Source organism: Canis lupus, chromosome 15 (genome assembly GCF_011100685.1).
Source record: "Canis lupus familiaris isolate Mischka breed German Shepherd chromosome 15, alternate assembly UU_Cfam_GSD_1.0, whole genome shotgun sequence".
NCBI classification, from domain to species: domain Eukaryota; kingdom Metazoa; phylum Chordata; class Mammalia; order Carnivora; family Canidae; genus Canis; species Canis lupus.
In genome coordinates this window covers 21,029,077-21,052,483 of record NC_049236.1, presented here as the reverse complement: position 1 = coordinate 21,052,483, position 23,407 = coordinate 21,029,077, and the positions used below count along the sequence as shown (strand labels likewise).

Here is a 23,407-nt window from a genome sequence, read left to right as displayed (position 1 = left end):
TAGATCTATCTTTCCAAGTGCTTAATCCTAGCCAATTTTCAAGACCTGCCTTTATTATTTCTTCTAGCTACGTGAAATAGTCCCCTTGGTGGTGTTTAATTCCTTTACATTTTTTTCATCACCATATGATTTTTCATTAAGCATAAAGCTTAAGAAGTTGAAGGTAAACAGTAACAACATTGTCCAAACAGGCTTTTGTAATTCCACTGTGATAAAAACGCCAGTAGCCTAAACGTGTACACTGCACTCCTGCAAGGGACAAGAAGCAAGCATTTGGGCGTAATGATTCTAGAAATAAATATGGTATTACTCAAAGTGCTGCATACATGTTCTTACTGAATTTAGTTCTAATTTGCATTTTGCACATAATTGGCTAATAATACAAATCCCAGGCATCCTTGTTAAATTGTCAAATGAATTTTTAACACTAGTAAATAAAGAACATATGCTTAACGGGAAGACTTTAAGGAAAGCAAAGGTAAACAAAGCCAGAGTTAATGTTTTCTTTTTGTAATCCTGTTAACAATACTACTAATACTGACTTGGTATTCTAAACAAGCCAGGAGCTGCCTTGACATCTTACAGGCATCACCTCATTTGAGCCTCTCAACCATCTGGTGAGGTAAATATCGTTACTATTTTCCAGAGAAGGAGGCAGGTTTAGAGAAGTGAAGTCACTTGCCCAATCTGAATGAGTTACAAAGTGGGGAAGGTAAATTCGTATCTTTGACCCCATGAGCCTGTGTTTTTAATTTCTATGCCATATTGTCTCTCTGATAAATTCTTGTGATTCTGAACCTATTGCTGAGTGAGTCTTGGCGACTTAACAGCGGATCACCAATGCACAATTCTGTCAGGATGTGTTTTTACTTCACATTTGAGCTTGGGTTTTTAAAATCTGTGAACCAGGCTACTCTGTGTCCTACAGTCATACACTTCACCCTTCTTTGCCAAATATGTGTTCCCAAATGGTCTGTTCTTGGCTCTATTCAAAATTCCCAGCCCTGACCTTTCCCTAAGTGCCAGATTTTCATTTCAAAATGCCTGCCTGACGTCTCTGGATGTTCAACCCACACAATATGTATTTCTTACTAAATTCATCATCTTCCTTCCCAATCCATCCATTCTACTGGTTTTTCTATTTCTGTCCATTATTCTGATAACCACTTAGGAGGACAGAAACCACTATGAATTGCCACTACAGCAAATGGTATTATTTATTCACAAATATTCTATCCCCCTTCCCTTTTTGACCTTGGCCATGTCATGTGTTCAGCCAATAGGATGTATGCAGTTATGACATTTCCTACATCCTTTAGGGAGCAGCGCACTGTTTCTATCAGTTCTCTTGTCCTTTCTCTCTGTCTTAAGAAAAGGTATCCCAAACAGAGGCTACTCCTTCAGTCTAGATCTAGGAGTGAGAAAACAAGTCAAGCCATAGAAAAACCAACCTACAGTTTGGCATATATTAAAAACAAGGAATAAATGATAGCCATGGTTATTAGGGAATTATTTCTTGTTACTGCAAATATAGATTTTTGTCTTATTCTCTCCTTGTGATAAAATTCACTGCAATTTACATTAGTTCTACATTTGTAATGTATCGTCTATCTATTTATATACCATCACTACCCTTATTATGTTGACTATTACCCATCTCTGTGATGACTGCAATTCCTTATGCTGGTCTTTTTCTCTAGTTTCTGATCTAGAGGAGAGTGAATCTTTCTCAAATGAAATTTGATCATTTCATTTCCCTATTCAAATATCATAAATGATTGTCCAAGGTTGGCGGGGAGGTCCATAGAAGACTAGGTAAGAAATGTATCAAATAGTACTGTAGGTCCAGTCAGAAAAGCAATGAGAAATAACCACTGGATTTATCAACATGTGTTTGATATCAATGGAAATCATTCTAACCCTATTACTTTAATACGAACGGTTTGGGAAAAGTAGAGTAGATTTAAGGGACAACAGAAAGAGAGGAATTAGAGACATCAAGATAATTAAAAAAAAAAAACCCTCTCTTCAAGAGTTTTGATTTTTTAAAAAAGGACAGAGAAAGACAGTAGGCTCAAGGGCAATATGGAATTTGGTAAGGGGACTTTTGCTTTGTTTTCTCTGGTTTGCTTGCAGCGACAGAGAAACTACAACACACTGGTGTGCTGATGGGAATAACTTAGTGGAAAGAATCAAACAAAAATTGATGATACAGGATAGCTTAGAAATAAGGGAACTACACTTAACAGAAGAGAAGGGATAGGACCCAGTGCCTAACTGGAAAATTTGGCCTTATTTAGTAGCTGAGACAGTTCCTACGAGTACAAGGAGGTAATACAAGTGAGTTGTAAGGAAGAAGCTAGCAAGGGTGATGAGAATTACATTTGGATTGCTTCTGTTTTCTCAGAGAAATTTTAAACATGCTAATTGAGAATCAGAACGGAAAAAAGAGATCAGAGGTTTGAGAGGAAAGAACAAGCATGAATTATTTGCCAAGAGACTGGAAGAGTGAGTGGACCAGGGAAATGTAGGATCTCTGGGAACACCAAAAATCCACTTGAGATTACCAGTCCTGAACTTGCTGTGAAACTAGTCTGCATGATTTTTCAAAGTTTCTCATTACATTCAGCTGGGAAGGTGAAGAGCAGATGAAATGTTGGGCTTACCTAAAGGCTGAAGTTTTGCAGTCAATTAAGTGAAGAGAGGAAGGGGCAGAAGGGTATCTATATCCAATGAAGAGATTTTTTTTTATGGACCATGGACTCTAACCTGTACAAAGAAAATGAAGATGCAGTGAAAGTATGGGATTCTGATAAACTTGGAATCAATGGCTTGCAGGTCCTGGTTGGATATTATTCGTGATATTGGGATAATAAAAAGAGTGAACTAGAAAAGTAGGAGTAGTTATTAAAAATATGATATTCAAGATTGTTTCTTTTTTTCTTTTTTTTTTTTTTTCAAGACTGTTTCAGTGGAGAAGGTGAAGCTTTTATTAACAACCAGTTCTAGGAGGTGACAGTTGGGAGCATGTGGCTAAGCTCAAGTGGAAAGCAAGATCATTGGAGGATAAGGTGTCAAGGTTCTAAGAAACTAGGCTGTTTCAAAGTGTATGCAGATGCTGACACCATATTATGACAAGAGTGGTATTCGAAAAAGTGACCAAAAAGGAGTTAAAATTTTGAATAACTGAGGGAGAGTGGCTTAAGGTTCTTGAAGTGAACACCATGGAGAGGCAACAGGTGGAGGAAACTACTGGTGAGGACTTCAAAATGATGTTTACAGGGAGAAGAAGGAGTGAAAATGTGCTCAAGGAAGGAGGACACTTACCTGTATGGGAGCCCAGTGATAGGGTTGTGCATGAAGGACTGTATGGAAAACAAAGGCATGATGGGAGAGGCAATTTGCAATAAAAATAAGGTGAAGGATGTAATTCAAGAAGAGATTACTGATAGAGGCGATGTAGCTGACAGTGGATTTGAATTCTAAGACAGTAAAATTGTTCCAGGTATCAAGGAGGTATGGAAAATGGAGTTTAAAAAGGCGGGATTTATAGAACTACACAGCTATGGGGATATAAGTATGAGGGAGAACCTTTTAATTAGCACATTAAATGTACGTCTAAAAAGTTGGATACATGTAAACGTGAAGTTTGTAAAATAAATACCTTCTGTTAAAATGTTAGCAGTAGGGGAACCACATTACACTTGGCTTTTGTTTAATAATAGAAATCACACACAGCATGTGTGAAACAAAATATCAAAGTATTCAATACATAATTTATTACGCTCAAGTTAAATCTTACCAGGAAAAAAAAAAGAGTTAACTCGACCCAAAAGAACATGTTTTTCTTAAAACTTGTGCACAGACATTTTCAAAGCAGGTCATTAATTTGACAAACAGTTAAAATAATTCATTACCCACACATTTATACTTGAAAATGTGTATATGCCTGGGAATGAGCTACATTAAATAGCACCCAGGGAAATAGCTAATTAACGTTCTCATCTTTAAGAAATTTGGCATTTTAAAATGACAAATTATCTTTGCGGGGGCACCTGGGTGGCTCAGTCAGTTAAGCATCCGACTCCTGATTTCAGCTCAGGTCATGATCTCAGGGTTGCGAGATCAAGCCCCGGGTTGGGCTCCATGCTCAGTGGGGAGTCTGCTTAAGATCGATCCTCTTTCTCTCTCTGTCTCTGCTCGTTGCCCCCACCCCTCAAATAAAAAAGAAAAGAAAGACTGTCTTTGTGGTGTGGTCAGAGGTGAAAACACACAGGGTGGGTGACAAAGGGAAAGGGACCAATAGGCATGGAGGACTCAGCACGGAGACGCCGGACTCCAGGGAGGGTAACCAGTAGCCCTGGACCCTTCTCCTGGGACACAGAGAGACAGCATCACCTCAGACAGGACTCTCTCCCACTTCAAGATCTGCCCCCATCAAGTCTTCCTATGTGTAAATAGGTCTAGGCCGGGAGGTTCCAAGAGAAAGCGGCAAGAGAGTAAATGACTGTTGACCATGAGCAAGACACTGTCAGGAGGATCGACAGCAAAAGGGACACTGATGACAGAGTACACTTGGCTTACTCATCTCCTGCCATTCACAGCCTATAGCGGGTTGCAATCAGCATCTTGAGGCCCTTGAGCTGCGCTGGGCACCAAGAACTATCTGCGCCCAATCCATCCTGAGCCTTGCAGAGCTAAACACACAGGCTCATGAGCTGTACCCATCTATTTGGCAATAATAAAAGGCTTGCTAGTGTTGGTTGACTCGGACCAATGGATATTCTTTCAAGAAAAGGACATTCCTTTGAATCTGAAAAATCAACCTCACTCTTCCTTAACATATTATAGTGCTTTACAGCTTCTAAGATATTAGAGATATTATGAGGGTTTAAATAACTGAATGTTTCATATACACATTAAACAAAGACCCCTCTAACTCGATAGGGTTTTCTTTTTTTTTTCCTGAGGGAAGAAAAAAAATCAAAACCAGACTTCTTTCTTTTCTACCTTATTGCTTTTCCTCTCCATACCTGCTAGCTTTGTCACGTACATACAATCTCTAAAATGCACCATCCATTTATGATTACTAAATTGCCCATGGGTGACAGGATTTCGAATTAGCCTATTTGTTATTATCCTGTGCATGTGCTCTGCTAAATAAAGTCATAAGACAAACAAGTTTGAGATAATTAGATGCTGTTGATTGTACCTGCAGTATGCACTTGACTTTCATGATTAATTCTGTGTTGAAGACTACACACACCGTACACTGTGACACAGAGCGCCGCAGTAGGAGAAAAAAGTCCAGAGTCCCTAGTGACAACCAGGACCAATTTCAACACTATTATCTTACTAGGACTCGATATTGTGGAAAACTTCCAAGGCAGCAGCCAATCAAGGGTTATGATCTATTTTAGATAAAAACTAAACTATAGTGGGAAAAGGGAAAAATCTAAAACCATAATCAATAGTGACACCCACTGTGTTAATGAGCTGCTGTTATTACAGTAACAATGGAGTCAGAGGTTAAGGAAAGTATCTCTTCAGAGTGTGGTGACGAGGTCTTTAATCCAAAGAGAATATTTATGCAGGTGGAAATTCATTTTAAAAGCATGTTCCAGAGAGAAAACATTTAAAAGTTAACTTTAACTTTTCACTCTATATGTCACACAGACAACTTAATTTTACAAAAGGGTTCCTGTTGATCTTTAGAAAATGAGAGAAAGAGGCCTGTTCTGCTCCTGCTGCCTGCTTGTCAAGGGGATGGGATACTCTCCTTTCCTACCCTCTACTAGCCCTCTGCACTATTATACCCCAACCCATACCATGTGAGTGTCTAACTATGGGAAAGGTAATTTTAAGTGAGAAGGATCTGAGCTATGACCTAACCTATGACATTTCCTAGTCAGAAATGTCAGACAAGAAAGCCCTCGTGGGTACAGCTGGCGATTCTACTGTCAACTGGATTTATTCATGTGTGTTTGTGTGTGCGTGTGTGTAGGTAAGAATGTGCTCATAAGGTATCAGAATACAGGGACACCTGGGTGGCTCAGTGGTTGAGCTTCTGCCTTTGGCTCAGGACATGATTCTGGGATCAGGGATTGAGTCCCACGTTGGGCTCCCTGCAGGGAGCCTGGTTCTCCCCCTGCCTGTGTCTCTGCCTCTCTTTCTGTCTGTGTCTCTCATGAATAATAATAAATATCTTTAAAAAAATAAAATAAAATACAAACTGAACACATTAAATACTGTGTGTTCAACCTCCACACTTCAGTTACCTTATTTGCAAAATGTAGAACATGATATCTTTGATTATTAATTCAAAGCATTTAGCACAGCATCTCTTCTATGGTCAGGTGGATGTAGGTCCCCTCCCCTTGTTGCCATATGTAGGGAAGGGAGTCCCCCTGACTTATCCTGCATGGAAGTGGTGGCAATGCCCTTTGGTGGACAGGCATCATCAATTCTCTGGCGTTCTCTTTGAAGAGGGTTCCATTCTAGAGGTATGATCAGTGCAGCCGGGTATCTAATCATTCTCTAACTGAAGAAGTCTCATGTTTCTCTTCTTATTTGTAGAGAAGGGAGGGTTTTAAAGAATCCACTTGGGGCATCTGGGCGGCTGAGTTGGTTAAGCATCTGATTCGTGATTTCACCTTGGGTCATGATCTCAGGGTGGTGGGATTGAGCCCGGTGTTGGGCTCTACACTGAGCAGGACACACCTGCTTGGGATTCTCTCTCCCTCTCCCTCTGCCCCTCCTCACAGTCTCTTCCTTCCCTCTAAAAATAAAGATCAACTCAACTCTTTTTTCTGTAAAGACAAAGTGGAATTGTTCTCAGCGCTATATGGTGCTTTTGTATGTTATCATACGTATTTTCTACAATAAATCTATTGAAATAAGTTTGAAATGGATGAAGCAGATATTAACTACCAAATGTCAAACAATGAATACCAAAAACTACTGCCTTCTTTTGCTGATAAAAAAGTCATCAGTCATGAAAATAATACGTAGATCAAATGCAGGCAGGCTAACTAAGACTTCAAAGAGAGAGGATACCATGCTTTGTTTTAAAGCATATTTTTAAAAATTGATGACTATGGGCTAATTTTTCTAAAGACAGTATCAGGTAGCTAAGCTATAAATCTAGGTCATTATATTTAAGAACCTCACACGGTATTTTCATTAAAAAAAAAAAATCTCATAGAATTCCTGTACTAAGCCGTCCTTACCCTGGCTTCAAGACTCAATGGCATACAGGCTGTGCATGCTGTGACAGCTCTAAGCTACAAAAGGTATGACACTTCCTAACAACAAGGCACATTCACAGCTGGGGACTTCAAATGACAGATTTATTTTAGAGTCAATTCTGTCTGCTGCTTGGACACAGGAGGATGTGATTTGTGTGAGTCTTATTCTTCATATATTTATGGAACCAGAGGGTTAAGGCCCTTAACCAGCAAAATATTTATCGGAAATATGATCAAAATTAATATTTTTCTCTTATAATTTATTTTTCTAAATATTGCTGCCCATTTGTTAAAATGGTTAAGCACTCAGATGATGGATACTATGCCCTACTTTCTTCTGGGTGTTTTGTAAGGTTGAGGCAGCAGGTCTTACAGGGTCATCTTTCCATTTTCTCTGTTCAGTTCTATGTGTCTGTTATGCTGCAGGGGAGCTGGGAGAGAAGCCACGGCTTTAACTTGAGAAGGACAGGAAAAGTGAGGCACAACTCTGTCCTTGTACTTGACCTCCTATTAGCAATGGGGTTTGATGTCGTACAAAGAGAATGAGGGTGTCCCAGTTGAATGTAGGTCACTCCCCTCCCCCCGCCCATGTCCCAGTCGTAACCCCCAGCGCTCAGGATGTGACCTTATTTGGAGATGGGGGTCTTCAGAGTTACTAAGTTCAAGTGAGGTCATTACAGTGTGCACTAATGCGACCTGACCTGTGTTCTTGTAAGAAGGGGAAATCTGGACACAGACACATACAGAGAAAGACCATGTGAAGCCCAAGACAGACGCCAGCAAATACAAACCCAGGAGGGAGGCCTAGGAAACGTCCTTCCCTCACGACCCTCAAGAGTTAAACCTACCAACACCTGGATTTTCTACATCGAGCTTCTAGAACTGTGAGACAGTACATTTCTACTACTTTAGCTACCCAATTTCTGGTTGTTAAGGCAGCTCTAGCAAACACGCAGAGAAAAAATGTCAGGCCTAAGAACAGCTTGGAACAGGAGTCAGCAAACCATGGCTGTAGACCCAATTCAAATTGTAGACCCTGTGAGCTAAGAACGTCCTCCACATTTCTTCTAAAAGCTCGTGGCAACTTCCCCCCCCTCTCATCACCTAATCACTTTCTTGATTTTACCTCTTACCCTGCAAAGCTTAAAATATTTTTTGCCTGACCTTTTTCAGAAAAAAATTTGATGACCTTTGATCTGGATAAGAGCAAGTCGAGTTCACTTTTAACACTGCCATTCAATTATTGGAAGTTCAGTTACCTTCACTGAACTTTCTTAGTTTCATTTATAGGATAAGCCTTTTCCACAACTCTCCTGATCTCACAGAATTAGTGTCAAGGAGTAAATAGAAACTGACACTGTGGAGTAACTTGAGAACTGTAGAAAGGTCTCTCCACACATAAGTGCAATTTTTCCCAGAAATATAAATATGAACTATATAGACACGAACTTTCAAAAGTCCATACTTTTACTCCATAAATTTTCTAAACTCGGGGATCAGTTCTGTGCTGAATTCTGAATTCTTCAGAATTTCTGAAGAAAAGTGACCTTTGGATTCAGGTTTCTGTTCAGGTCCTGACCTCAGGGTCGTGAGATCGAGCCTTGCATTGGGCTCTGTGCTCAGTGGGGAGTTGGCTTGAGACTCTCCTCCCTCTGCTCCTCCCATTTTGTGCGCTCGCACCCCTCTCTCTCTCTCTCTCAAATAAATCTTAAAGTTTCTGGTTTGAGTGTGTTGGTCAAAATATTTTTTAAAAGACCACTTACAAAATGTTATATGTCAATTATATCTCATTTTTTTAAAAAATGAGGCAAATAGCAATATTCTGAATGATATGGTTTCAAAAGACACTCACACATGATAATTTGATTCTATAAAGTCTTCCAAAGTTAACATACTTAGCTAAATGCTTCTCTTTGACCTATGCTTTTAAAGAAAAACTTTTCCACAAAATAAAGCATAAATTCATTCTTCATTCATTCATTCACTCATTCATTTAAATACAAATTATTGAGTCTTAGCCATGTATCAGGCTCAAGTGCTACATGCTGAAAAGATCGTCAGATAGGATATGTTTCCGCCAGGTGTACAGCACTCTACAGTACAGATGCACAAGGTGAAACGAGGTTTCAGGACAACATGTATATTTTGTAACAAGAACTGCACTTGAAACTAGGGGTACAGGGATGAAGAAGACACAGTCCCTATCCTTGGATACATCACAGACTTCTGGGAGAGACACACACACTAACAGTCTTTAAAATCATATAATAAATTGTAGAACTGAAATATACCTAGCGCACAGAGATGGCACAATGGGCCTGCCAGGGCTTTGAGGGGAGGTCACTGAGGAGACAGCACCCGAAGTGAATCCTGCAGAATAAGCAAGGATTATGAAGGAAGACAGAATGGGTATTCCAGGTGGAAGCAAAAGCAGGAAACAGCAGACTTAGTTGAGGGGCGGTAAACATTTTCAAAGTATAAACTGGGAGGCCCGGCAAGGCATGAGGTGACGTAAAGCTGTGAGCAGAAGTTAGGACGCCCAGGGGCACCTGAGTGGCTCAGATGGTTAAGCATCAGCCTTGGGCTCAGGTCATGATCTCAGGGTCCTGGGATCGGGTCCCATGTGGGGCTCCCTGTTCAGCCAGGAGTCTGCTTCACCCTCTGCCTCTCCCCTCCTCTGGTTCTATCTCTTTCTCAAATAAAGAAATAAAATCTATTTAAAAAAAAAAAAGGAAGAAGAAGCCAGGATGCCCAGGTTTGGGGCAGAAGAAGGGAAGGAGGACATGGGTGCACTAGTAATTTTATAGATAAAGCATGTTAAGATGGAAGTAAAAGACTTAGGCAGTTAATGTGCTTCTCTGGCTGTAGTGAGCGGTTCAAGAATGTATATATGATGAGGTCCTCATATGTCCGATCCTAGTAACCCAAGAAGCTTGCTTCTCCCTCCCTAGACTCGAACCTGGATTATGTAGGAATGAGAATAAGCTGCCCTGCTGAGGGCATTAAGCCCACCTATGCGAAATACCACGGCCAAGCCAGGAGATAAAGAAAACTGGATCCTACATCCAGCCACATCCAAACTCCAAACTACCTAAGGACTCTTCAGCTATAGGAATAATACAGGCCTTTTTTTCTTAAGCCAGTTTTGGTGAGATTTTCTCCACTTACAATCATAAAAGGCCCAAGTGGGTAACTAGTCATTATTAATACTTCATGCAATTTGTAAATATAAAAATAAGGCTAAGAGAGGCCAGTGGCTTAGCTGGGAGATCAAAACCAAGAATCCAAACTTGAAAATCCTTTTAAATAACCGATGATGCTAACTTCTTTCTCACAATACTGTATTTTCTCCAAAGGTATACTGCGCTTCTGGTGATTTGAGGACTTGTGGCAATAAGCATGTGGTAGAAGTAGAAGGGGAGGAAGTAGAGGGTAAATGATGGTCCTGATGGGATGGACTCACACCTGGTTGTTAGGGGTACAGGACTAAGGGGGGAAACTGGGAATCTCCACGTTTATCATACAAACCTTATTTCATTACTTTGTGGTCAGCCCTCAACTATATCCTGTGTCCTATCAAGATGCCGTATTTTTCCCTCCCAGAGAATAACTTCAGTCTTTTGCTACAGTAGAAAAGGGACAGTTGCTCAGTTATTCATGGGTTGGGCTGGGAATCTGATTGCTTCTTAAAAAAAAACAAAAAAAACAAAAAAACAAACCTTTGATCCATTTCTTTCCATTTTTACTTCACATTTATCCCTAAATCCCAAGGCAGCCAATCCTGAAATTCCCAGGACTTTTGGGTGCCTGTGGTGTGGACAGCACTGCTTCTGGACTTCACCCACAGTGTTCACAGTGTGCTCAGTGCTTTCCTGGGGCTGCTAAATCAGTCCCCATTCTCCCTCTCTGTTTTGCCACTTTCACAGCTTTTTTGCTATTGTTGTCCCTGTGTATTCTGGCTCCTGTGGCTTTATACATTTAAGGAAATCTTTTCACTAACATATTTGGAGAGTTTTTAAATAGCATTAAAGCTGGTATGATATCTGAATGTGAAAATGTTTCTGCTGTAAAATCAAGAGCACCAACATAGTCTAAAAATTTAGTAGTTAATTGGAATCTGAACAGCATTTTTTATTGGTTTTTACTATGATCAACCTGTTTACCACTAGCCAGTCAAGCTGATTTAGAAAAGATCAGGAGACAACTGAATTATCAAATCAAAACTGAAGCTGAAAAAGATTTCAAAAAATACCATTTTGAAATCCACTTGTTTTCCTTCACCTGTCCAAACTTATTTTTATTCATTTATTTTTAAGTAGGCTTCACAATCAGCATGGAGCCCAATTCAGAGCTCAAACCCACGACCCTGAGATCAAGACCTGAGCTGAGATTGAGTCAGAAGCTAAACCAAGTGAGCCACCCAGGTGCCCTACTTTAACTTTTACCTACCGAATATTTGGGTTTTCAAGTGTACATGGATTGTACAAACCATCTGGGATCAGAATAAAATACACCGTTAGAGAAACAAATATAGGGTTTTATTCTGTAAGAAATAAGGTACCTCTGGATATTTAATTAAGTTTGAAGGAGAAGCACAGTTTCAGTCAACAATGCTTATGTCAGCAGCAAAATCTGGCTTACAAAATATTGTAAAAGTACAACAAATTCACGAATCCTAAGAGGTACAAAACCTTAAATATATACCTGAGATTTAAGAAAAAAATCTAAAACAAAAATATTTTATAGAATTTAATCTTGAGGAGTGAGATTTACATGGGAAAATAAAATTAAATTCCAAATGTACATACACACACACACACACACACACACAAAGATGCAAACATATGCATGGATGCATGTGAGTCATCCTCTTCTATAAGTTCAATATCTGACTTTTTAGAAAACAATACCTAGATATAGACATACAACCAGGTAGGTAAGATTCTGCTAATGCCTTTGCCAATTCAATCAGAAATTTGATGAATGTCTTAAATTTAATGGTTGGTTACACAAACTCCTTGGATATAATTCATTCCATATGCCAGAAGAGCGTACAGTCATTACAAGTCATAACTTAAGATAATATTTAGTACTATGTGTATTGCTTATTATGTAAGTTAAGAAAGCAGGATAATATATCGTACAGATGGTGTAACCCAATCTGTATAAATGGAGAGGTGAACATGCGTTGGAGGAAACACATCAAAGTAATACTCTTGGTTTTTTGAGGGTGTGTGGGTAATACATTATTCTTAGATTATTCTTTATGCTTATATGTATTCTGTTAACTTTCCTCAGTAAACACAGAAAAGCTTTATACAATAATAAAATAACTATTTAACTCAGATAATAAGCACTCATTTGTAATGAAAACACATTTGCAACTTATCTGAAAAAACATATGGAAGCTCTGTTAATGCTTAAAAATTCAGCTCATTGCAAGTAACTTTAACCATTTCAAACACAAATTAAGTCAAGCAAGGAAAAAGAATATAAGTGGAGCACATGTGATTCTGTTAGCAAGTCCATGCCACCCACTCTATACAGCTGGAGTGAGGAAGATGCAGAATTTATCAGCTGCCAGCCGGAAGCCCTCAATTTAATGATCCCAAGTTGAATGTCTCACCCCATTAGTTGGCCTGTTAAAAAAAGAATTCATCCCTAGTTCTTGCAGGAAAAAAAAAAAAAAAAAAAACTCACACAAGTGTTTCATGTTATAGATGCAACTTCTTAAATCAAATTAAGCAATTAAATTAGTTGATACAATTTCTACTTTACTGCTCTTTGTGTAAAAAAATCATGTACTAGAAAAAAACCCACATTGCTTTTCCCTCCAAATAAATACTTTTAATACTTTTATATATATAACATGAATATATTTCTCCCCTTTCCATTTTTCCAATGTTTTCTTGAGCCTGTAAGAAATAGATATTTCAACGGACATTAGGTATCAAGAGTATGATAGATTTTATATATGTAAAGAGAACAAAACACTGCTAAATTGCTTTACTCATACTAGCAAACTAGCCAGCATTTTAGCAGCTCTAACACATTTGAAAATATTGTTTTTAGGTTTATCAACAATCTGCAATAGAATAGATTATGATTTGTATATTGAGGGAACTTACTGACATTTATGAAATTGAATAAAATAAATCTGTTCATATTTTATAGACATGTTTAGATCAAAATGGAAAAATAAAATAATGTATTAAAAATCAGACAATTTGTACATCCAGGCATGATAAAAGCTTTTATCCAAATTAATAATATTATAAAGAATAGTAAGGGCACAGGAACTGGGTTCAAATTCTACCACTACAGTTAATTAACAAAGTGTTTACAGGCAAGTTTCTTAATCTAAGAACTTTTTGCTCATAAAACGGCAGTAATAAAACCCACTTCACAGGGCTGTTGTACAGGTAAATTGTAACAAGGTATTTGGGTAACATGGCATGTTAGATACACATAACTAATCCTCATTGCTGACACCTATGGTAGCTAATTTTTATTATGACAACCTTAGCTCCTCCTTTTCTTCCTCATTACCACCTTCATGAGACTGTTAGTAAATTGTTTTGAAAGGAGATAAAGTAAAACTACCACATAAATAAGAGTACTGGGGATCACCTCTTCTGTTAAAGGAATATTCTATAATAGAAAAGTTTAGCTTTGGCCAAGTTTAATGTCAGGAGCAATCCTTCAAGAGATGGTAAAGCTAGAGCTTAGAGCCACCTGCATGCATGTTTTGAAAAATATTGAAAGGTATCCCGAACAAAAGTATCTACAGCTTGGGCTCGTTGGATTGTCCAAGTATCCTTTCAATCTCCTTTTTAGATTTTCTTAATCCCTACTCTCATTCCCTTGAATCCCCTAAGATGGAGCACAGTGCTCAGGAGAGGCTGAGTTGTCAATAGTGTTTCTGGAGTGACTTAATCCTATCAGGGGTATCACTTAAAAGCACTGGAAGTTTAAAAGATTATTCACAATGAGGTCAGTTATTTCTGAGAACTGGAACACAGGAGATAAGTTCAGCAGCAGTTCAAAGGCCTGCAGTGGTGAGCAGGGCATCAAAGTGAAGTTGGTAGGGCAAATAAATTTTTTTCTACGTCTCTAATATTTTTGCACCGGTCTCTTTCTACTTAAAGAAACAAGAACAAAAAAGGCAGGCCATTTTATTATGAAGTGAAATAATTATATTTACTTTATCTATTTCCAACTCAGCCTATTAATCTTTTTTTGTGTTTGCTTTTAATTACGATGGAAAGCCAGTAAGCTAATGAAGGAAATACTTGAGATATGGGACTATGCTGATTCTGTGATTTTGCTAGAACAAATCAACACAGAATAGGATGAATTAGGAGAGTGTACACACACTAATGACAAGCATCATGAATCTGACCCCTCGAGATATTTGCTTGATAGTTTAGGAGAAATCACTTCTCCTATGTAGAGAAGTTGAGGAAATAGCAAAGGCCTCCCATCATTAGAAGTGATTCCTTATGTGATTTTGTGAGAATCTGCAATGACTCCCTTTGTAAAGGCAGGCAGCACAGTATTCTGTACATTGATACCAACTGTAGATTTAGGGCGAAGGGTTCCAGAATACACCACTGTGAAGAGCTGTTTTTTTTTTTTTTCTGAACTGCCTTTATTTGCCTAAAAGTAGAGCCTCCCTAAATAATTCATAAATCATAAATTCCCTCCCTGGGAGTTCTGTAACCAGAAGAGATTGACTCCTGTCACCAGAGATGAGAAGGACAAGAAACCCCCTAGACAGACATTGTCACAAAACTGTCATAGGTCTCATCTTCTAAGTGTTCTTTTATTTTTCCCAGAAGTCATTTTTTTTTAATTTTTATTTATTTATGATAGTCACACAGAGAGAGAGAGAGGCAGAGACATAGGCAGAGGGAGAAGCAGGCTCCATGCACCGGGAGCCCGACGTGGGATTCGATCCCGGGTCTCCAGGATCGCGCCCTGGGCCAAAGGCAGGCGCTAAACCGCTGCGCCACCCAGGGATCCCAGAAGTCATTTGTTTTCCCACGAACGCCCTTCTCCCACTCTCATTTCATGATTAAGCAAGCCAATCCTAAGAATTCTCAGCACAGAAAGAAAATTCTTTTCCTCTTTTCTTTTCTTTTTATTCTATCCATGTGAAAAGATGTATATTAGCTGAACCTATTGTGGTAATCATTTCATGATACATGGAAACCAAACCACCATGCTGTGGACATTAAACTTATACAGTGATGTATGTCGATTATTTTCAATAAACCTGGGGGGAAAAACAGATGGTATTAAGTCCAAATTCCAATTGCCTCCTCGAGTCACATTCTCTGTCAATTCCCACATACATACGTGAAACAAAGACCTCACTTTTTAAAAAAAAATTTTTTAATTGGAGTTCAATTTGCCAACATATAGCATAACACCCAGTGAAAAACCTCACTTTTTTTATTGATAATTTCTTCTGCAGTGTAATTTGCAGGCCCCCAAATCATAAACCTAAGAGGAAAGAGGAAAAGTCCTCGACCACCCTCAATAAGGGATTTAGTATGACTAGTGTTTCGTCCTAGGCTTCCCTTAATATATTGAGTTATAATGACTGACAACCTGAGGGCCATGTATCATCATGACAGTCCCTTAATACCTTTTGTAAACTCTTCCATCAACTGTGATTTCAGCATCTGGACAGCAGTATAACAAATCAAACCAATCTAACAGCTCCATACAAAAATAACAATTTTCTATGATGCACTATGCTTTTATATTTTCAAAAGATCATGATTCAACACAAAAGATCTGTAAAAACATGAATAACTAATCATAAATAAAAACTGATAAGTAAAAACTGATTAGTTTACAACTGAAATGAACAATCACTATATTAAGGAATATATTTTGGATAACAATGTAATAGATAATCCAGGATGGGCCTGGATTTGTGGAATTTTGTTCATATTCCAAAAAGAGTTTATTACTTGGAGATTTATCTTCCTTTTCCTTGAGACTCATTCTGTCATTATATTGACTTGATGTTACGTGGATAAATAGCCTTAATAACCACATTTTAACTTCTATGACCATTCTACTTGAGTAACTCAGGCTATTGCTTGTACCTTGCTCGATCATCCAGGAGAGCACTATTTCCTCAAATGGTAAACTTCATACTATTTTATTTTATTCTTCAGTATAAACCTTCTCCAATTAACTTCATTTGTCCATGGAGTTTACATTGTTGCTTAGTTCCTCTACTCTCCATTTCCAAAAATATCAGTTAGCCCTATATGTTCTTCACTTTTGTGGAGGAGCTGTTTTCTCTGCCTCTTTAATGGTTCCTCTCCCCTTTATTCACTCTTTAAATGTCAAGGGTTCATTTTCGGGGCTTCTCTTCCTACTCTCCATCATAGATACATATGTGCTCTTAGCCTGCACAGTGCTGATTCACATAGTGGTTTCAACAAAATTAATTAGTTACCACCATAACAGACATCAGGCCAGCTCCACTGAGGGCGGCTAGTGCTGGGAAACTGGCCTGACATTGCCCTGTCTTGCGCTGCAAACTTGGAAATGTGCTCACATAGTTTTGCCTCAATTACTAGGCTGGCTTCTCATGACTGGTGGCATTTTCTTCCTGTACGGCTGATACCATCCCAGCATATCTCTGTGGGAAACTTTAAGGCACAAGGAAGTTTACATGACCATACATGAGAACAAACACTGTCTCTTGCTTTATAAAAGCGTCTCTGTAATTTCCTACATTACCTGCCATTGAAGAAAATGTGTATCTTTATCTACTGATTTTACAGATCTGTTAAGACAGTTACCAATATTTAAAAATTAGGTCATTTCTCACAAAAGTTGAGTCTTACTTTACTTAAAGAGGCAAATGGTCCTGCAGGCAATCTTTAGCCCCACCTTTCCCCACTTCACCATTTCCCCAGGCAGCAACATCTAGAGCTAAGGGTGGCAGCCCTCTTCCCCCTCTTTAGTCTGGTTGTGTTTAACACATCCCTTCTACTTCACTCATTTCATGGGAATCTTCCCGATTCCTGAAGGATATGAGCCTAATACTGTGCATACTGTATATAATCAGGACTTTAATCCAGCATTTATACAGACACTAACCTATATGAGAATCACACAGTGGGATGGATTTAATTGTGTCCCTCTCCCCTCAAAGTCTTATGTTGAAACCCTAACTACCAATATGACTGTATTCGAGGATGGGCCTTTACAGAGGTAATTAAGGTTAAATAAAGTCATAGGGGTGGGGCCCTCCTCGGATAGAACCGATGTCCTCCTAAGAACAGGAAGCTATGTGAGAGAGATCTTCCTCTTTCTCCCTGAGGAAGCACAGAGGAAAGACTGTGTGAAGACGTAGTGAGATGGTGGCTGTCTACAAACCAGGAAGCAAGTTCACACCAGAGAATGACTTTTCCAGCACTGTAGTCATGGATGTGCAGCCTTCAGAACTACGTGAAAATGCACATCTTGTTGTTTGAGCCACCCGGTCTGTGTGTTTTGTCATGGGAGCCTGAGCAGAGTACTCTACACAGATCCGACCCCTGGGGAGCTCATCTTCGTTCACCTGGACTTCTGTGGTCCCCTCCTGAGCTGTCTGCCTACCTTTGGGCCATCTCTCTTCACTATTTGCAGTAGATGAGCTATTTTTAAAATACAAACAGTATAACACAGGCTCTTGCTTTGAAATTTAAAAAGAAAACTAATTAAAACTAGTAAAGTAGCCCCTTACCACGTATAGGTCCAAACACTCTAGACCAGCCCCCCAGGGCTTTTGTCTGTTGTCATCCTTGCCCACGTTCCCAGCACACTAGCAAAATCACATTATTAATGGGTCTGACTCTCTTTTTGACCAAACCCAGGCTCCTCTGAGGTCTCTTCTTGACTTGGTCTTGACTTTGACCCATTGTTGGGCCTGCCTAGCCCTATTTTCACAAGAACATGGCCTGCTCGGGCACGTTAGAGAGGTTCCTCCGCCTGTGGTATCTGGCTGTAGCCCTCAAGGCCACATGTAGCATCTGATAACCCTGATGTCTTTTCGGCAAGAATCCTTAGTGGGCTTAGCAAGAATCCCCCCCTACCCTTGATGTCTTCTCTTAGTACTTTTTCATTCACTGACCTCCCTCATTGTTGGCTATGAATCCCCACTTGTCCCTGTTGTATTGAGAACTGAGCCCGGCTGTATACTAAGGTCTCTTCTCCCTACTGCAACAGCTCCTTATAAAATCTGTTTTCCTTACTTTGATCACTGCCCACTTCTGGTTTTTTGTAACACCCCCTTAAACTAAACTCTTCCATGCTTCTATGCTCTCCACTCCCACATTTCTTCAGATTTCTCCCAGGCCACATGTCAAAAAGTACTACGCTTTCTTTATGGCTCCATTTAAGTCATACTGCTTTCTGAGGTCTTTCCTTATACTCAAAGGTAGGAATAATCACTTCTCTTTGGGCTGCTTCTAAGATACTTTGCACATACATCTATTATGACTTAATCAATTTTATTACCATTTTATTTTTTGCTTATATTGTTCTGACCTTTAAATTCAGGGCCTTTCATCTTTATTCCTTTGTTTTGTTTTTATCCAAGGTGCTACTATACTGTCATGCATGCACTTAGGAGGTGATTATTTATTCATCAAATATTTTTTCATATTTGTTAATACTAGCAGGGAAGTTAGTGTCAGGACAAGAGTTAATAAAAACCAAAACAACTGTCTCCCACCTTCCCTCACAAATTACCTTTTAAATATAGTGTAACCCAACTGTGTAAGTGTATATGAGTTAGGATTGACCTCATTACAACCGGAGCCAAATGGATAAAGCCCACACATTTTAACTGTCTATGATGAACTTATTTGTGAGGCTCCCAGAGCATCTCTAACATGTCTACAAGGATTAGTCCCATTCTATAATCTTTTTTTTTTTTTTTTTTTTTTTGGGCAGTTTAGGAAGGAAATGGGGCTGGTGTTGGATTGATATGGAAAATGAAGGAACTGCAATATCTTTAAGTAATAAAACACTTACAATACACTACAGTTATCTGCTGAAAGCCCTTCTCTTTTCTTTGGGGCCATTTCAATCTGCTGGGAAAAAGATTTCAGCTGTTCTCTATTGCCCATCCCATTTTAACTAGACTTTGATCAAAGGGGAACCTTATAATCTGCACTAAAATAACACAAGCAATTCAAACCCATTGCTATCCTACTCAGCTGGCTACTTTGCTTTTATGTAATGTATTTTCACTGATCACAGCTTATAGAAAAAATGTCTACAAAATATGAAAAATTAATAAAACACTGCTGGGTTTTTGTTTTTTTTTTTGCTCTTAAGCTTTTTGTCAGTGAACTATTACAAGCCTTACATTTACCAATTTACTAAAATGAACCAAGCACTAATATTTTTCATACTGTTAAAAAGAACATTGACTAAAGTCACTGGGAAACTGTTAAGTACAGGAGGTAAAAGACCCAAGTCCTTGTACTATTATATCCACTAAATGAAGGCATTAGGCAAAGATCAGCATTTCTTAAAGTATCACAGGAACAAATTATTACAGAGAAAAATGTGGGGGAATCAGTGATAAAAAAGCTTTTAGGGAGCACTGGATTAAATCAAGTTAAACAGTTTTATTTTGAAGTATGGGACTTTTTAGTATCTTTTTTGAGTAAAACTAAGCAAAGAGGTATTACCTTATAGCTATTCTTGCTTATCCTCTTTGGAATGGATATCAGAATTAAGAAAGCTTTATGAAACAACACCCTGTACAAAGATATTTTTAAATTAACAGCAGGACTTACACAACTAGAATATTTAATACTATGCATTTTTAAATTACATACATCCCTAATCACTTCCTGATATAGGATTTTGAAAGAGCTTCAGATTTAACTATAATAAAAGACAAACTCCTATCTCTGCTGATAGCAGGATTTTCCCTATGACCTTATTGGTGTTTAATATATACAAGTTACACCAATAAAAAATAAATTTATTATAAAAAATAATATATACAAGTGATTAAAGTGGGTTTTGTTTTCCTTATATAATTCTTTCAAAAACGCAATTTTCAGAAGCTGAATCTAATGAATGGAGACAATTTCTTTCAGGGACAACATGTCATTATTTAACCTAATCTAAAGATCAGTGACACTGTGATTTTGACACTCTCTTTCCTTCGACAGAGCACAGCTAGAAAAGTGAATAAAAACTTCAAAATGTCATTTTTTAATGTTTAAATGTTTATGCTAAGTGTTCATGTTTTCATCAACTTGGCATATAGTTGTTAATTTTAAGGTAGTGACTTGCCAGCTTTAGTATCCACCAGAATCACCTGGAGGGCCTGTTCAAGCTCAGATTGCTGGACACAGTCCAAAGTTTCCCCTTCAGTAAGTCTTAGATAGAACTAATCTGCATTTCTATCAAGTTCCCAAGTGATGCTGCTACAGCTGCTGATTTAGTGACCACACTTTAAGATCCTTGCATTCACAGGTCCCAATTTACTAGACACACATCTGGGTTTTCCCGTTGGTCTGCAGTTCCTCAGCCACTCACCAGGTTGGAACCTTAGAGGAGCAAGGAGAGCTGGGTATCCCAACTATCTCTAAAATACTGATTCCTTGGTTCTGCTACCACAGCCTCAGTTCCCAAAAACCAACAGACTTTCCCCCTCCTTTAATACTTTCCATTTTCAGCTAAGAATGTGTAGGTCCTTAGTTTCAAAGTATAGTCCACACTGTGGATTTCATCCCCTCGAATCACTGCTTCCTGTTTTTCCACATAACCCCTTCCCTCTCTTACATAATATCCTTGCAGTATGTTGGCTCTGGCCCCATTTGCCTCTCGACCCTGTTGGACTCTATCGCTAGCCATACCCGGATATTCAGTAGTAGTTTGTATTCATTCCTTTGTTCTTTCACCCCATAAGCATTTGTTAAAGGCTCAAAATACACTGAAGTGACAAAAATTCTGCACTCGTAGCCTGACATTGTAATGGAGGAGATATAAGATAAGCGGGTAAAGAAATAAGCAAGTATGCTATACTCAATGAATGATGAGAATAATATAAGGTGATGGGTAAGAAAGTGACTGCCCATCAGATGTATGTTAGCCTCTCTGGAATCATTTCTCTGAGAAGGAAACATTCTGCTGAAATTGAAATGCGACGGAGGCAATAATGCAGTGAATGTAGAAAGGGCATTCTAGGCAGAGGAAGCATCAATCCAAGAGCAGAAACAAGTCCAGGGTGGCTGAAGGAGTCAGGAAGGGAGAATAGTTGAGGAGCTCAGGTCGGTGGTGAGGCGGCAACATTTTTCATAATCCTTTTGTAACTACATGCTTCTCTCACACACACCTGATCTATGGACTGGGATACGTCTATCCTAGTCTCCCAGTGGAAACTGTCCTCTGGCCAACAGGAGTTAAAATATCAACAGGCTTATTTAAAGAGTATTTAGAGCCCCAAATACTTGTCTCAGTTGTCTTGTCTTGTTCAGTTCAGTTGACGGCTGCCATGTCTGTTCTCACCCCAGTAGTTCTGGGGTTTGATTCTCTGGAGAGGTCTCTGAACTACAGGACATCAGGCACATACCCAAACTCCTAACCCAAGCCCTAACCCTAACCCTTCGAAGAGGTCTCTGAACAGCAGGATACCAAGCATATGCCCTTACCCTCACACTCACCTTGACCCTAGATCTGAGAGAGTGGCCTCCTCAACATATGACAAGGAATGCTAAGAAACAGCCTACTTATCCTGGAGAAGACTCCAAATATTTAAAAATTGATGGTATTTCATTTTTTAATTTAAATTTGATTAATATATAATGCATTATTAGTTTCAAAGGCAGAGTTCAGTGATTCGTCACCTGTATATAACACTCAGTGCTCATTACACACCTGCCCTCCTTAATGCCCATCACCTGTTACCCCCTCCTCCCCACACCCCTTCCCTCCTGTATTTCTGAAAATGGTGTGAAGGTAGACATCAAAACAGATTATCTATTTAAAGAGTATCTAAGAGCCCCTAATCTCTTCCAAAAATATATCTACAGCATCTGACTGAGGAGAAATGGATGGCTAATATCAGGATTCAAGCCTTTGGTTTGGCTATGTTAAGATGCACAATGAATTGTACACAGTTCCTATTTCAGAACATGGATACATTAAGTCACAACTTCTACCCTCTTCCTCAAAGCTGGCTTTAGTAAAGAATCACTCTAGGTACTGATATAGCATAGGTTTGAAATGGCAATTTCTTCTTGATGAATAAAGTCAAAATTTTGAATGAAGAGAGGGCAAAATCAGGTCAGAAGTATGTCTTACAGTATTATTTTACAAGAACAATATTCTCTAACAGCAGTGATTCTGATCAAACTGAAAAACAACTTCCAGGAAAATAATAACTAGCATATGAAGTGCGCAAGCATGCACACACATACACCTTTAAACAATCTGAAACAATTACATACAAAACAGAAATTAGCCTAAAGCGAGAGTTGTAGGTTTTCAACAAACCCCTCAAGAAAAGCATCAAGTTTATTGTACCTGATAATTCGAATTATGTTTCAATCTTTGTATCGTTAGCCTCCGGGTAAATCCGAGACTATCCAAACCAAAAGGAACTTATCAGCCAGAGTTCTTTTCAAGGAAAGAATATAGTCTATGTTTATCATTTTGCTTTTACAGATATTAAAATTTGCTGCCATGCAACTGAAAGTTGTTAAATATTCTCACCAATGCAGTATTATATAGGGCTCAGCAAGTCTTTTTTTTTTTTTTCTCAGCAAGTCTTGTAAGAAAAACCACCTTAGTATTTAAAATATTTAAATATTTTAAAAAAATAAAATATTTAAATATTTTAAAATATTTCAAAATAATTATTATATTGAAATAAAAAGTCTTTTGATTTATGTTGTAAAACTCCTAGGGTCTCGCTTATGCACCTGGTTTCTGTGGTTCTCACCATTGTACATGCTGGTGGCATTACCTGTCTGCATCCACTGTCACATCGTGAACTCCTCTCTGGATGACATCCCGGGAAGTGGCTGTGTCTGGTATTCGGTTCAGACTTCTAGTATACAGGTTGAGCCCTCCATCTGTCATGTACCTGAAAATAAATGTGTAATTAATCAACAGAA

The 23,407-nt window shown here is 38.6% G+C and overlaps 1 protein-coding gene across 5 annotated transcripts in view; it reads right to left on the bottom strand.

Moving 5' to 3' along the window:
- The window catches only part of NAV3 (neuron navigator 3), a 189,423-nt gene that overhangs the window by 120,824 nt on the left and 45,192 nt on the right, over positions 1-23,407 (bottom strand). For all 5 annotated transcript variants that reach the window (XM_038558518.1, XM_038558520.1, XM_038558521.1 and 2 more), the window contains one exon: positions 23,257-23,376. In XM_038558518.1, coding sequence (XP_038414446.1) covers positions 23,257-23,376 — 120 coding nt within the window. The remainder of the gene's footprint in view (positions 1-23,256; positions 23,377-23,407) is intronic.